The 13,940-nt window shown below is 50.9% G+C and overlaps 1 protein-coding gene across 1 annotated transcript; it reads left to right on the top strand.

The window, feature by feature from the left end:
• Nucleotides 1–464: 464 nt before the first annotated feature.
• aplnra (apelin receptor a) lies at nucleotides 465–2,341 on the top strand. Its single transcript, XM_023802858.2, has one exon. It carries the CDS (start codon nucleotides 606–608, stop codon nucleotides 1,689–1,691), a length of 1,086 nt encoding a protein of 361 aa, XP_023658626.1. The 5' UTR covers nucleotides 465–605; the 3' UTR covers nucleotides 1,692–2,341.
• Nucleotides 2,342–13,940: the final 11,599 nt, after the last annotated feature.

The raw sequence follows: 13,940 nt of genomic DNA, 5'->3' as shown, positions 1-13,940 counted from the left end.
AGGTAGGAAAACAGCGCATCGCAGCGGGACTGTCCGGGTCTGGCTTCGAGTTAGGGCTAGGGTGGGCGATTCAGGGGCTCGCTGACGCTCTCAGGAGTGCTGTCTGTTTTTGTGGACTCAGAAGCTGTTATTTTAATATTAATATTATGTTCAATTGTGCAATTGTGAAGTTATAAGTGATTCTATAAAGTATTTAAAGAAGAACTAGGCTCGAGGCTTGTAACCTTTCCTGCACTTTGAAGCCTTACTGGCGTGATTAGAGGAGCCGGTAGGTCTGCTTGGAAGATGCGGGACTCCAGCCGGGCGGGCGAACGACCGACGGGGCCAAGTAAGCAGAGACGGGGCGGGGGTGAGAGGGGCTGATTGATGCGGGAGGGGGATTAGTCCTGGGAGGGGAAAGGGGTGTGGAGGGCTGAGAGTTTAAAAAGGCAGGCAGCTCAGCAGCGCAGACAGTCTCTCACTTGGTGTCGCTTGTTTTCTCTAGCTAAGGACATTCCTACCGGCGCTCATCAAGCCTCGTCTGATCCTGCTCATTCTGGCGATATAAACGGGACGTTCTGAACATTCAGGAGCTGCGTTTGGATTTGAATTTTTTTTTAATTAACATGGATCCCACCGCTTTGTACGGGGACATATCCTATGACGACTATGACGGCAACAACAGCGACTGTGATTACACTGAGTGGGAGCCCTCCTATTCGCTCATCCCTGTGCTCTACATGCTCATCTTCATCCTGGGGCTCTCTGGCAACGGCGTGGTCATTGTCACTGTCTGGAAGTCCAAGTTCAAGCGCCGGGCAGCCGACGTCTACATCGGCAACCTGGCCCTGGCCGACCTCACTTTTGTGGTCACGCTGCCACTGTGGGCGGTCTACACAGGCCTGGGCTATCACTGGCCTTTTGGTGTGGCTCTCTGCAAGGTCAGCAGCTACGTTGTTCTGGTAAACATGTACGCCAGCATCTTCTGCCTGACGTGCCTCAGTTTTGACCGCTACCTGGCCATCGTGCACTCGCTGTCCAGTGGCCGCCTACGCTCCCGCGCCACCATGCTGGCCTCCCTGGGCGGCATCTGGCTGCTGTCGGGCATCCTGGCGGTGCCCACGCTGCTGTTCCGCACCACTGTGGAGGAGAGCGAGTCCAACCGCACCATCTGTGCCATGGACTTCAGCCTGGTGACGCTGAACCGGCTGCACGACCCCATGTGGATTGCCGGGCTGAGCCTGTCGTCGTCGGCGCTGGGCTTCCTGTTGCCCTTCCTGGCGATGACTGTCTTTTACTGCTTCATCGGCTTCACTGTCACACGGCACTTCAACAACTTGCGCAAAGAGGACCAGAAGAAGCGGCGCCTGCTCAAGATCATCACCACCCTGGTGGTGGTGTTTGCCATCTGCTGGACACCCTTCCACGTGCTGAAGAGCCTGGATGCACTGTCCTACCTGAACCTGGCGCCCAGTGGCTGTGCCTTCCTGCGCTTCCTGCTGCTGGCGCACCCCTACGCCACCTGCCTGGCCTACGTCAACAGCTGCCTTAATCCCTTCCTGTACGCCTTCTTCGACCTGCGCTTCCGCTCACAGTGCCTGTGTCTGCTGAGCCTGAAGAAGGCTGTGCACGGCCACATGAGCTCCATCTCCTCCACCCTCAGCGCCCAGACGCAGAAGTCCGAGGTGCAGTCTCTGGCTACCAAGGTGTGACGGCCGCGGAATGCGGCCATGGGGCGCCTGCGTTCCCCACCACGCATTCCGGCTCGGTTGCGGACTCGAGCTGATGGACACCCTGCTGTGAAAAAAGTGTCTTAATTTGTTACTGGAGACAAAGAAAAAGTTGCTGTCGTCACAGTAAACTGAGCCGGAGGTGGCGCCGACCGGTCAAGCAACACGTCTCTTTTTAAAAAAGCCCGCTACAGCCTCCCCTGGGGGATGGACTCAGAAAGCTTAGCGTGAAGGGGGGTCACCCCTGCCCCCCCAGCCCCACCAGCAACGGGTGCCAGCTGGCTGAGCCCCTGCAGCTGCTGGTTTCCTCATGCACCTTCGGAGGTGAGCGGTCATTTCAACAGGACTGCGGGACTCCCCCTCCCGGTGTGGTGGGGGGGGGTCCACACGAGGGTGGGGGCGATATTCTGATTACACTGGAAAAGAAAAATTAAAAATGTACAGTATTTTCATACTTTCTCTTGGCTTTTTTTGTTCTTTTTAAGCACTTGTCTAAAGTTGCATAGAGTTGGGTAGTTTTTGTGTGGGGGGGTTGACTGTTTACCTGCTCTGGCTCAATGGTGTCGACCGAGGGGTGTTTGGCTGCAGGGGGGGTGAGTCAAGGAAGGTGCTACAGATTAATTAAATAGTTTGAAGAGGAGACGGGGGGGGGGAGAGACAGATGGCAGCTGGCAAATGTTTTTGGGGGGTGGTTAGGGTGTGAAGTGGGGGGGGAAGTATCTGTGAAGAGGTGGCAGCATCATGGGGCAATGGGGTTGACGGGGTGGGGGGGGGGGGTAATCAGCCTCACCTTACTAACTAACAGCTGTATGATAGAATTATGACGTTGTTTTTGTTTTTTATTATCAATTGTTTTATGAAATAAACATTGCTTTTTATCGCACGCCATTCCTCTTGTGTGTCTTCTTAGTGGATCCAGCTGTCCTGGTCCGTTATCCGTGTGATGGTTTGTCTGACAGCTACACGGATCCTGAGTGGGTAAAACATGCACATGGAGTGCCACACACAAACACGCCAGCATTCGATGGGGACTCCACACGGATCAGACTCTGTCGGCCAGACACTGGGCGGCAGCCAGCTTCCGAGCATGCCGGGCATCTCCAGGGTCAGGAGGCTTCTCAGCTGTGAGAGTGAGGCTCATGGCTCTGGACCCTGCTCATTGGGCTAATGGTCAGTGAGTTCTATAAAGGTCCTCCTGGTCCAGAAGGCCTGAGCAGGCAGCCACAGGCTGAGTGAGTCAGGGTCCGTGCAGCTCTTCACAGGGTCCGTGCAGCTCCTCAGGGTTCGTGCAGCTCCTCAGGGTCCGTGCAGCTCTTCACAGGGTCCTTGCAGCTCCTCAGGGTCCGTGCAGCTCTTCACAGGGTCCTTGCTGCTCCTCAGGGTCTGTGCAGCTCCTCAGGGTGCGTGTAGCTCCTCTCAGGGTCTGTGCAGTGTGTTCCTGTTGCAGTGCAACTGACGCCAGACTCCTAAAAGGGGTTTGATTTGCATGACAAAGCAAACACCTTCATGGAAGTGGCAAGATCACTGTGGCAGGCATCAGCTAGTTCCAGGCAGTGGCCTTCATGCTTCCCAGTGTTTATTCTGCTTCTTCACAGAAACAACAACTGAACAATAAAACAAACTGAAAATCCTAGTGCAAGGGCTTACCCTCATACCGTCTCAGGTTTAATTCAATACATTTGCAGCATAGTTGCCATCACTGAGTAATACTTCTAATTATGCCTCAGGAAGTTAATCTTGTTATATTGCCTAACTTAACTGGTATCCCAGAATGCACCACAATGGTAAGACAACCTGTCAGTGGGGTTTGGGGGGTGAGGGGTGGGGGTCACACATGGCAATGAAGGTTCACATTCCCCTCTACATGCTTGGGCGGGGTGGGTGTTGGGGGGGAGTGAAATTCGGACCGGTCTGGCTAGGTCCAGCAGTAACCCGGCAGTAGGTAAATGCCCAGGAACTCAATGAGAGCCCATTAGCATGGTGATTGGGGTGGGCCTTTTTGATCTGAGGGTAATGAGTTCTGTTAGATATAATCTTGGCAGAACAACTGGTGGTAGTGAAGTCGCAACAAAAGTCAATATTTGTCTCTGTTGAAAAACATCTGGGGGAGGGGAGGGGGACGATGGGGCTGGAAAACGATTAGTACTTAAAGGAAAGAAAATGCAAAAAAACATTGATGGAGAGTGGAACCTGAGGGTTACCTTAGGAACAGGGACCTCGTTTCCACCAACACGGAGCTGGGGCTGGTGCTGGTACTGGTGCTTGTGCTGGGCTGGTTCTCACTTGGTGCCTTTTGAGAACCAGACGGTATTTCCACCGAAATCAAAAAGAACAGTACAGAAATGTTACGTAGTAAAGTAAAGGTTAATCTGTATTTCATTTTTTTTTGGCTTTATTTTGCCAAACCAAAAAAAAGTTTCTGGAGTACGACTCCTTACTCTCTATTGCCTGTATCCTCTTTTGTCTCGGTATAGGCTCCCCCATCTGTGTGTCAGTTTGTTCTCGCTCCCTCTTGTACTGCTCTCTTTTTAAGGATTTTGCAGTAATGGTAAAAGCTTCGCCTCATGATTTCTTCGCCATTCAAAGGCCATGATATTTTATATGACCTCCGACATAGTTATACTTTTTTATTAATTCTAGCCAGCAGATCAATCATTTGTTCTTCTCAGTATAAAAAATCATGTAACCTTATTCCGCTAATTAGTTGGCAAGCTCCTTCACTGCCAGCACCACTGTTATTCGATTAAATAAATCGGCCATGGATTGAATTTTCCAGGTATGGGCGCCATAGCCTGTATCACTTTCACTGATGTTATGGTACCACATTCTGAGCCCAGCTTTTCTGCGGGAGGCTCTGTTGGGATGGGCGGCTCTGTCGGGTTAGGAGGCTCTGTCGGGATGGGTGGCTCTGTCGGGATAGGAGGCTCTGTCGGGATAGGAGGTTCTGTCGGGATAGGAGGCTCTGTCGGGATAGGAGGTTCTGTCGGGATGGGAGGTTCTGTCGGGGTGGGTGGTTCTGTTGGGACGGGAGGATCTGTGAGGATGAGAGGAACTGTCTGGATGGGAGGCTCTGTGTATCTTTAGTGCTGTGGGTAGTGGGGGCAGGCAGCTTAGATGGATTGTGGGGGAGGGAGAGGCATGGGAGGGTCACTCCCAATGTCCCAGTCAGTAGCGACAGAGGGCTATCCAGGCTATGGTTGTGAAAATAAACAGCAGCGGAAGGACTTAAGATTTTGTGTGTAGCAATGTCCCAGAAAAACTCTTAATTAAACTAACACTGCCAAGAGTTTGTTGCCAATTATTTCCAGTTTTCATTTGCATTTTGTCAGAATATGGAAAATCAGTCACAGGAGAACGATGGGGGCGGGTGGGGGGGGATGACTTTTTACTGTGTCAAAACTCTCCACTTAGAGCCATTGATGTGACAAAGAAAACTTATAAAAGTGTCCCTTATAGGTGCTGCCTGCTGTTTCTCACCAGGGCCCCCGGCTGGCTGGGAGGCCCCTGGGAGAAGCTTTCATCCCACAGCAGCTGGAGGAAGTGGGCACATGATACAGGTCTGTGAGAGGGTGAGGGTTAGGGTTTGGCTTAAGGGTCACACATGGTCAGAGTCTCTTCTCTGTGTGACTGGTGGCAACTCACGGTTACTGTCACCGAAAGGACATCTTAAGAACATTCTGGTCTTGTGAATGACAGTCTGGCTAATCAGAGTTTGGCTCAGGTACCAGTCCCTCTTGGTGAGAGAGGCGGGGAGGGACAGAGAGAGAGGGGGGAGAGACAGACGAGGGAGAGTGAAAGAGAGCAAATGTAAAAATGTAAAGTTTTGATGGTGGTGGATTTTGAATGAGAAAGGAATCCATTAATTTTGAGTCACTGAATGCATTTGTATGAAAGCAATGAGAAGTGATTCACTGTTTACCCCAGATAAACTGATGTTATGGCAACTGTGTGAAGAGTTTCAAGAAGGCGAATTTAGTATTGCAGAATGTATCTTAGCAAATGAAAAAAACTGTAAATAACCCACCCTAGGCATCGTAGCAACAGGTCTAGTATAGACACTTACATTTAAAAGGGACAATGCATAAAAAGTGACTTTGTGGCAACTCGACATTATTCCAAATTTATCTATGGGAAATTTGTAACAGAACAAATGTAACCAAGACTCGCTGAATGGATACTTTGTTAAGTGTTACTTTTTTCTTTTTAAATTGTGTGATTCAGCAGTGGAATATTCCGCAGGGTGGGAAGGTGATAAATGCAACATGCAAAACTATGTATCACCTAGTATTTTGGCGGACTGACCGTTGAGTGACACAGATACAGCCGCACACAACTATAAATGCTCATGACAGCAGAGCCACTTGTGTAGGCCACGGCATGGGCTCGGTTAGTGACAATGTCAGTGCGGGCGCTGGTATCACACCCATTCCTGCCCCGCTGGCCCTCTACTGCAAACACACCTCCCCCCCAAATTAAACATCAAAGACGCTGGGGTGTCACCTTCAGATGCTGTGGCACCATTTTTAATTAGACCCTGTCACACCTGTGAGCCAGGACACAAAAGGCTTCTGGGCCAGGACTGGGGGGGTCTCAAGGGCTGATGGGAAGCAATTTGTTACCGTTTAGGTGGGGGGGGGGGACTGCTGATAATTAAAAGGTTCTTATCTGGGGCTTAAGGTTTCCCACAGTGAAGGAATCCACAAGCTAAACAAGGGCCTGTTCTGCCTTATGGCGTTTTTCCACTGCCACCAAGAACCGAACTGTACCCGATGTATGCAAGCTGTACGTGGGCCATACCCAAGCTTTACCATTGCAAAGAATGTGAGCTGTACCCAAACCACACCTGAGCTGTATCTAAGCCGTACCTGAGCCATACCATTGCAAAGAATGCAAGCTATACCCAAGCCATACCTGAGCCGTACCATTGCAAAGAATGCAAGCTATACCTGAGCCATACCTGAGCCGTACCATTGCAAAGAATGCAAGCTATACCTGAGCCATACCTGAGCCGTACCATTGCAAAGAATGCAAGCTATACCTGAGCCATACCTGAGCCAAACCATTGCAAAGTATGCAAGCTATACCTGAGCCATACCTGAGCCAAACCATTGCAAAGTATGTGATCCGTATCCAAGTCATAACTAAGCCGCACTTGAGCTGTACCCGAGCTGTACCCGTGCCGTACCATTGCAAAGCATGCGAGCTGTACCTAAGCTGACATGACCCTGCTTACTAGCAGGGTCAAAAGCGTGACCAAACTAAGCTTGTTGCATCACCACCATTTGATTAGGCAAAATGCACAGCGATACAAGTGTTCTATGCATGGAGTAACTGAAGGAAAAGGTGTATATTCTATATATAATTCATTACAAAGTATTGATGCATTCCCAATAACTTCCAACTGCCTATTTGTAAAAGTACTGAACAGCTGAAAAGAATGGATTCATAATGCAAACTTACGCAAGTGAATGCTAATTCTGTTAGTGTTTGATACTTGCATAATATGGCAATTCTTACAGACATGCTACCGGAATAAGTATTGCACACAATAAATCATGATGCACACCATGTAAACAGTAAATAAGCATCTCTTCAGTTTTATGTCACTGTTGCTCTCCAAACCCAACCTTTACCGAGCTGACCCATCTGCAATGGAAAACTGAAGCGAGCTGGAACCACGCTGTACATGTGGACAGCTCAGGTCTGGGTCAGGCACAGCTCAGGTCTGGGTCAGGCACGGCTCAGGTATGATTCGGTTCCTGTATGACAGTGGAAAAGCGTTATTTGACTGTGCCCCTCCTCCCAGTGCCCATTCTCTGCAATGCATAGTAAGACCCATTCATCCTGGAGCTGCACATCTCTCGGTCATTCATGGGCCCCTCCTCCACTGGTAGGTGGCCCTGTTGTACTATCTTCAGCCAAGGTTCCTGAAGGGGGCGCTTTGTATGTCTGGGTCACCATCACCTTTCACACGGTGCTGGCCTTATTGGGTGATGCACGCACGTATCTGCAATCCCAGCATCTGCCTGATGGTGGCAGTGACTCCGAAAGCCCAGCGCCTGGATTCTGACCCCAGGCCCTGCTGGAGAGCACCTCACGCACGGCTCTCTATCCACTGTGATGCATTTTGCCACATGGCTGGTCGTGGCTGGAGCAGAGCCATTGTGCCGGCGGTCATGGTCACTGGGCCGAGGTCGGGTGAGGAGTACAGTGAAGGCTGAGTGGGGCAGGAATGGGTGTGATACCAGTACTCACACTGACATCATCACTAACCAGCTAGATATACTTCTGCATGGAGCGCAGGGCCAGCGGGGCAGGAATGGGTGTGATACCGGTGGTCATGCGGCCATCATCACTAACCAGCTAGTTATATGTGTGATACTGTCTGCGTGGGTGTTGCTCAGCAATCCCTCTGCCATGACGCTAGGTGATCCATAGTTTTGGATGTTGCATTTATCATCTTCTCACGCTGCGATATATTCAGTTGTTGAATCAAACAATTTGAACAGAAGAAAACCAAGCATTTAACAAAGTATCAATTTATGGAGTCCTGGTTACATTTGTGCTGCTCCAAACTTTGTGTAGACAAATTTGGAAAAATGTTGAGCTGCTATAGTCACTGTTTATGCATTGTACATTCTAACGTTAGTCTCTATAGTACGTTTTACTTTTTTGTAAAGTACAAATAAAATTAATGGAGGTATGTGAATTTGGCGCCAGCATCCTGAGTGTTTTGTAGACCTGTTGATATGATACCCAGGGTGGGTAATATAATGCTAGATATAAACATTGCTTCAGTTACAGTCAGCCATATAAGTACCCCAGGAATTTACACTTTCTCTGTTCCCATAAAAATATCAATGAATGCCACGAAACAGGCCAATTGTTGTTGTGGTCTTCGTTTCCGGGGCAGTGCACATGTACGGCGTAGGGTCCACGGCGATGCTGTACTCATGGCATCAGTTTGACACATGTGTAGAAATCAGCCTTTCAGAGAGGATTGTGCCTTTGCTGCCCCCCCCCCCCCCCGGAGAAGGATTAGGGTCATATAACACTCCTAATATCTTAATGTGGCCGTAGGCACACTGCCCTTGTCTAGACAACGGGGGAGGGGGGATGCTCTGATAGGCGCGGGGGAGCACAGGGCTAAACTGGAGTGGGCCATACTCTCCAACTATGGGCACCTGGGCTCCTCAGGGAGGAGACTCGGCGTAGGGTTAGGCTTAGGGTTAGGGTTAGGGCTGTATGTGCCGGTGGGTGTGGGCAGGGGGACCGGCGACAATAGGCTATGTCTGTCTGACACTCCAGCCCCAGTTGGGTTTGTTTTGAACAAGCACATAGTGTCAGGACAGGAAGTAACGTGTCACTAGCCAGATGCCCTCTTTGATGCAGAAATGTAGCTCTGGCATGGAGAAGGGCTTTGTGTCCTTCGCTAGGCATCACTGAGTGCACTGCCCGCAGGTCAAAGGTCACATCGTCAGGTCAGGTGGGAGAGAGGCCATCGCCAAGCACTCTGACATCAATGCCAGGGAAAAGCATTACCCTGCAGCCCATCCCATGAGCTGCAGGGAGGACAGAGCACTGAACATTCAGCGGGGGGTGACAGAGAGCACTGTCCACACAGGGTCCCAAGTCCATGAATTGTCATATTTAAGGTTAGCATTTAATTGCAAGCGACTAAGAGCAGAAATGTACAGAGGAGGAGGAATGGAGGCGGAACACTGATTGTTTTTTAAAGCAATGAAACAAACACCTCCCCACAATTCTGGATATCATGTGTGCGGGCCAATGGAGACCATGGGATCAAAGAGCAGCCCTTCCCGCCTGCCCCATCAGTGGTGCAGCCCCGATCAGGGACCCCCCACCAAGGCTGCTCTTATGAGCACTGAGTAAATGTTGACTCAGCAATGGGGGCCCCCTGCCAGGGCCATGACCACAGACCCCCCCCCCCAGAGAGCGATGAAGCTGGTATCCTCACCTCCTTGGCACATGGGAGAGCCAGCCACATGGCGGAATGCAGATTACCCTGCTTATCAGGGCCGTGGAGAGACATTTAAAGGGGCGGGTGCTCAAAGTTAAAAAAGATAGAACAGGCTGAATAACAACAACTCACATTCATGACGAATCTAATATGGAATTATGTGGATATCCATATTAGATCGTTTTTAGTGAAATAAAAGCCCTCCAGAAAAGAAGGGAAAAGTCCTGTAACTTACTTTAAAACAAAACATGTTCCCTAAAATGGTGGACAGAGCTACAGAGCCCCTTGTAACACCCTTACCCAGTTAGCTAGCAGTTAATGACCACCACAACTTGTGCAGTTCATAAAAGGACAGGTAATGTTTGTCGCGCTGTTGCACAAACGGCACGCTCATTTATTTCAATTCATTTGTTATTATAGACTATAGTGTGCGCTGTACACCCTATTTACTGTTTTGTTGCAGTCTGCACCTTCCAATTAATTTGCCTGCTTCTCCTCCAGCTCCGCACTACCCAGCCTGCAGAAAATGCGCGTGCACTTTGTGAGCTCGTACCCGGCTCGTAATGAGCGCGCTCTGCCCTCAAGGGCGAGCATTGGTTAATGGCAGTCATGTGACTGATGCAAGCCAGATCCTTTTATTTAGCAAAATTGAGATTAATAGTTACATTTTATTGTTGAGGGGCAAAGACAGGGCTCCATACGCACATACACATTAAAAAAAAAAAAAAAAAAACAACAACAACAACAACAAAAAAAAAAAACCCAAGAAAAGGGCACTTGAGGCATCCTGCTGCTTATCATCACTCCCCCGCACAGTCAGTGCTGGCTGCTGGAGCAGCCGGCACCGAGAGCCAGTGGCGAGGTCCATGTGTGACCAGGAGCACTGGAGGTAGTCCCAGGGCACGGGGCAAAGCGCGAACAACATTCGAACACCCCTAATATCTAAAGTTAGGCCTGGTGTATTTTTCATTCCCTGTTGGTGTATTTTTCATTCCCAGTGATGGGGTTGGGGCGTGGGGGGTTATTCCACATGAGAAGCCAGAAACAATGCTGGCTATCCACCTTGCCAGTTAGTCCACTGCAGGGACAGGCAGGGACACTCACAGAGAGTCCACACGCCCTCTCACCGTGCCAGTTAGTCCACTGTAGGGACATGCAGGGACACTCACAGAGAGTCCACACGCCCTCTCACCGTGCCAGTTAGTCCACTGTAGGGACATGCAGGGACACTCACAGAGAGTCCACACGCCCTCTCACCGTGCCAGTTAGTCCACTGTAGGGACATGCAGGGACACTCACAGAGAGTCCACACGCCCTCTCACCGTGCCAGTTAGTCCACTGTAGGGACATGCAGGGACACTCAGAGAGAGTCCACACGCCCTCCCACCGTGACAAGGAAGTCTGTGATGACCAGCGGGAGGAATAGCATACAGCTTGGGTGCCGGGCGGCTGGTGCAGACCCATGACAGATGCAAAGGTGTGCCATACCAACCGGCAAGGTCTGTAAAATGCACTGCCCCTTTTATTCCTGCTGGGGGCACTAGCTGCACCATACTCACACTAATAGATGTATCGGTCATCCCCTGTGCTTTAGAAGTAGGAGGAGGAGGTGAAGACAAAATCAGAAGAAGGGGACACCTTTCTGTGTGACACTTGGCTGCTCTGTTTCCATGGGAACATGGTCCTGGCTGGTTCCCGTAACCCACACCCGAGCTTACATTCCTATGCCTTGCTAACTGAGCAAATGTATGATGGCTTTTTCATCAACTCCAGCTTTCATTAGCAGGCCAGTGCCGTCGACTTTGCCTGCCCACCCCCGACGGGACGAGGTTTCCCGTGAGAGTCAGGCTACTCCCCCAGGACAGACGGGCTGAACTGGAAAGGCCCAGTTTGAGGGAAACTTCCCCTCCATTGTCCTCCTGATGGATTAAACAGTGAGTTTCCTGCAGGCCTCCACTAGCTTGCCTTGATTCCAGATTCACGATAAGGGTGTGTTCAGCGCCAAAGCCTGATTTTGGAGCATTTTGATTTCCCCCAGGGGACAGACATGGTGAGGAAGCCAGGTGTGTGGACATGCTGCCAGCATCACTGACATGGGGCATGGAGCTGGTGTGGTGTGGTGTGTGATTTGGATAAAAACTGTCTATCTATCTTCCATCTTATTGTGAGCAGGGTTGCCAGTTGGACGTGGGCACCTGTGCCACATGTGAGGTAGCACTGGCCTGGCCTTATCCCTCATCACCACAGACGTTGTGTGTCTGTGCCGAATGTGAGGTAGCACTGGCCTGGCCTTATCCCTCAGCACCACAGACGCTGTGCGCCTGTGCCGCATGTGAGGTAGCACTGGCCTGGCCTTATCCCTCATCATCACAGACGCTGTGCACCTGTGCTGCATGTGCGTCAATACTGGCTTGGCCGTATCCCTCATCATCACAGAAAAACAGCAGAGACATGTGGCCAGAGCCCATCCCTGAGGGGAGAAACACTGGAACTGCTGCCAAGGAGGTGAGACGGGCCACTTCCAAATGGCACTGGTGCCTGGCCCGGTCTGAATGAGCCGGACTCATGGAGTCCCCCCGGATTGGGACCCGAGGGGGCTCATCCTCCAAGCAGGAGCACAGAGCCACTCTTTGTGGCACCCTGTATCCACTTCATTGTGGAGGGAGTCGCTCCCCACCCCCCCGCTCCAGTCCCAGGGTCCGTGGACCTAAATGCAGCCCCTGTCATCCCAAGGCGGCTGCTTTCTCAGCTGCTTGCATTCAGGGGCCACAGAATGAGGGCCCTTGCAGGAGCACAGGCATTCCTGTCGCATTAGTGATTTCAAACATCCCCAAAAGGACAGTGAGCGCGTGCTGCTGCCTAGGAGGTGGATCTCCTGGAATGGCACCTGGACCAGGAAGCCATGCTTGTTGGGCTTCGTGATGCATCTGTACAGGTGCATGATGGGAACATGGGAGTGCTGCGAAGGCAGAAAGACATAATGTGAGCCAGGAGGGTGTCTCTGTGCCCCCACCCACGGGTGCGAGGCCCCCGCGATCTTCACAGGCACCAGCTGAGGTGCCCTTGAATGGAGCCCTTTAGCACTGATAGCAGAGTGAAGCTCGCCGGCGATTAGCCAACCCCCCCCCCCCCCCTTACCTCCTTCCTCCATCATCCCCCCCCCGCTCGGCCTCCCACACCTCCTCTCCCCAGGATGAACACCCTCATTCTCTCTGCTCATCTGGCCCTCACTGCACACCCCCACCCCTCCCCCCTTCCTGACAGGTGCCCCCATGAAAAGCCCACCAGTGCAGAGCTGGTGGGGGTGGGGACGGGGACGGGGAAGGGGGGGGGGGGTGGTGTGAGTGATGGATGGAGAAGAGCCATGACGACAGGCAGCAAGCAGCCGCTCTCAGTGATGTCACACTTGGTGGGAGATTATAGCCAAAGCGGCAGAAAGTTCAAAAAGAAAATGTCCAGTGCGTCAGGGCAGCAGAAAAAGAGCAAAGTGAGGAATAGGGGTGTAGAGCATGGGCTTTATTTAGTTTTCTTTGGCAAAATGCCTTTTCCCCCTGGGTGGAGCTGGGGGGGCCCCATGCAGATGTGAGTCAGTAGTGTGCTGCTTGCATTCCTCAGGTCACTCCTCACACTCATTTACTGCTGCGAATCAAAGATCGCTGTTGTGCCATAGTGCAGGAAGGAGGGAGGAGCTGCATGCTTATCCTGCAGGCAGATACTGACACCTGCTGGTCTGAAGCAAGAATTGCTCCTGTTTTTACCTGCACTAATTGGGCTCCGTAGGCACGTCACACGCAGCCGCTGCTGGCGTCTTTCGCAAGGCTGCAATGCCTTCAGCAAAAAGATTAAGGTTTTTATCTATAACAAACAACTTTTTAGACACATAATCAATATGTTGTGCCAGCAATTCATAATGTTACAATCAATAACATTCACTCTCCACCAAACAATCAAGAAGTTCTTAAAATCTGAATTCTTCCTGAATATTTCAACCAGAAGCTTTTATTTAAAGTAACATACACTTGAGAGAGTAGGATCAGCTTAGGGCCTCCTTCAGGGGTCCAACAGTGACATCACTCTGCTGACCATGGGACCAGTGACCAGTGCTCGCAGAACCTGGCTGAGGAACAGTTTCTACCCCACATCCATCACACATGGCACTGATCTCCAACACGTTCCAAACTAAATCTCATTGTACTTACAATGACAATAGAGCACCTTTATCATCATCTTTATCATCATCTTTATCATCT

This window comes from Paramormyrops kingsleyae, chromosome 2, assembly GCF_048594095.1.
Source record: "Paramormyrops kingsleyae isolate MSU_618 chromosome 2, PKINGS_0.4, whole genome shotgun sequence".
NCBI lineage: Eukaryota > Metazoa > Chordata > Actinopteri > Osteoglossiformes > Mormyridae > Paramormyrops > Paramormyrops kingsleyae.
Note: the sequence above shows the minus strand (reverse complement) of the source record. Positions and strands in the feature narration are given on the sequence as shown.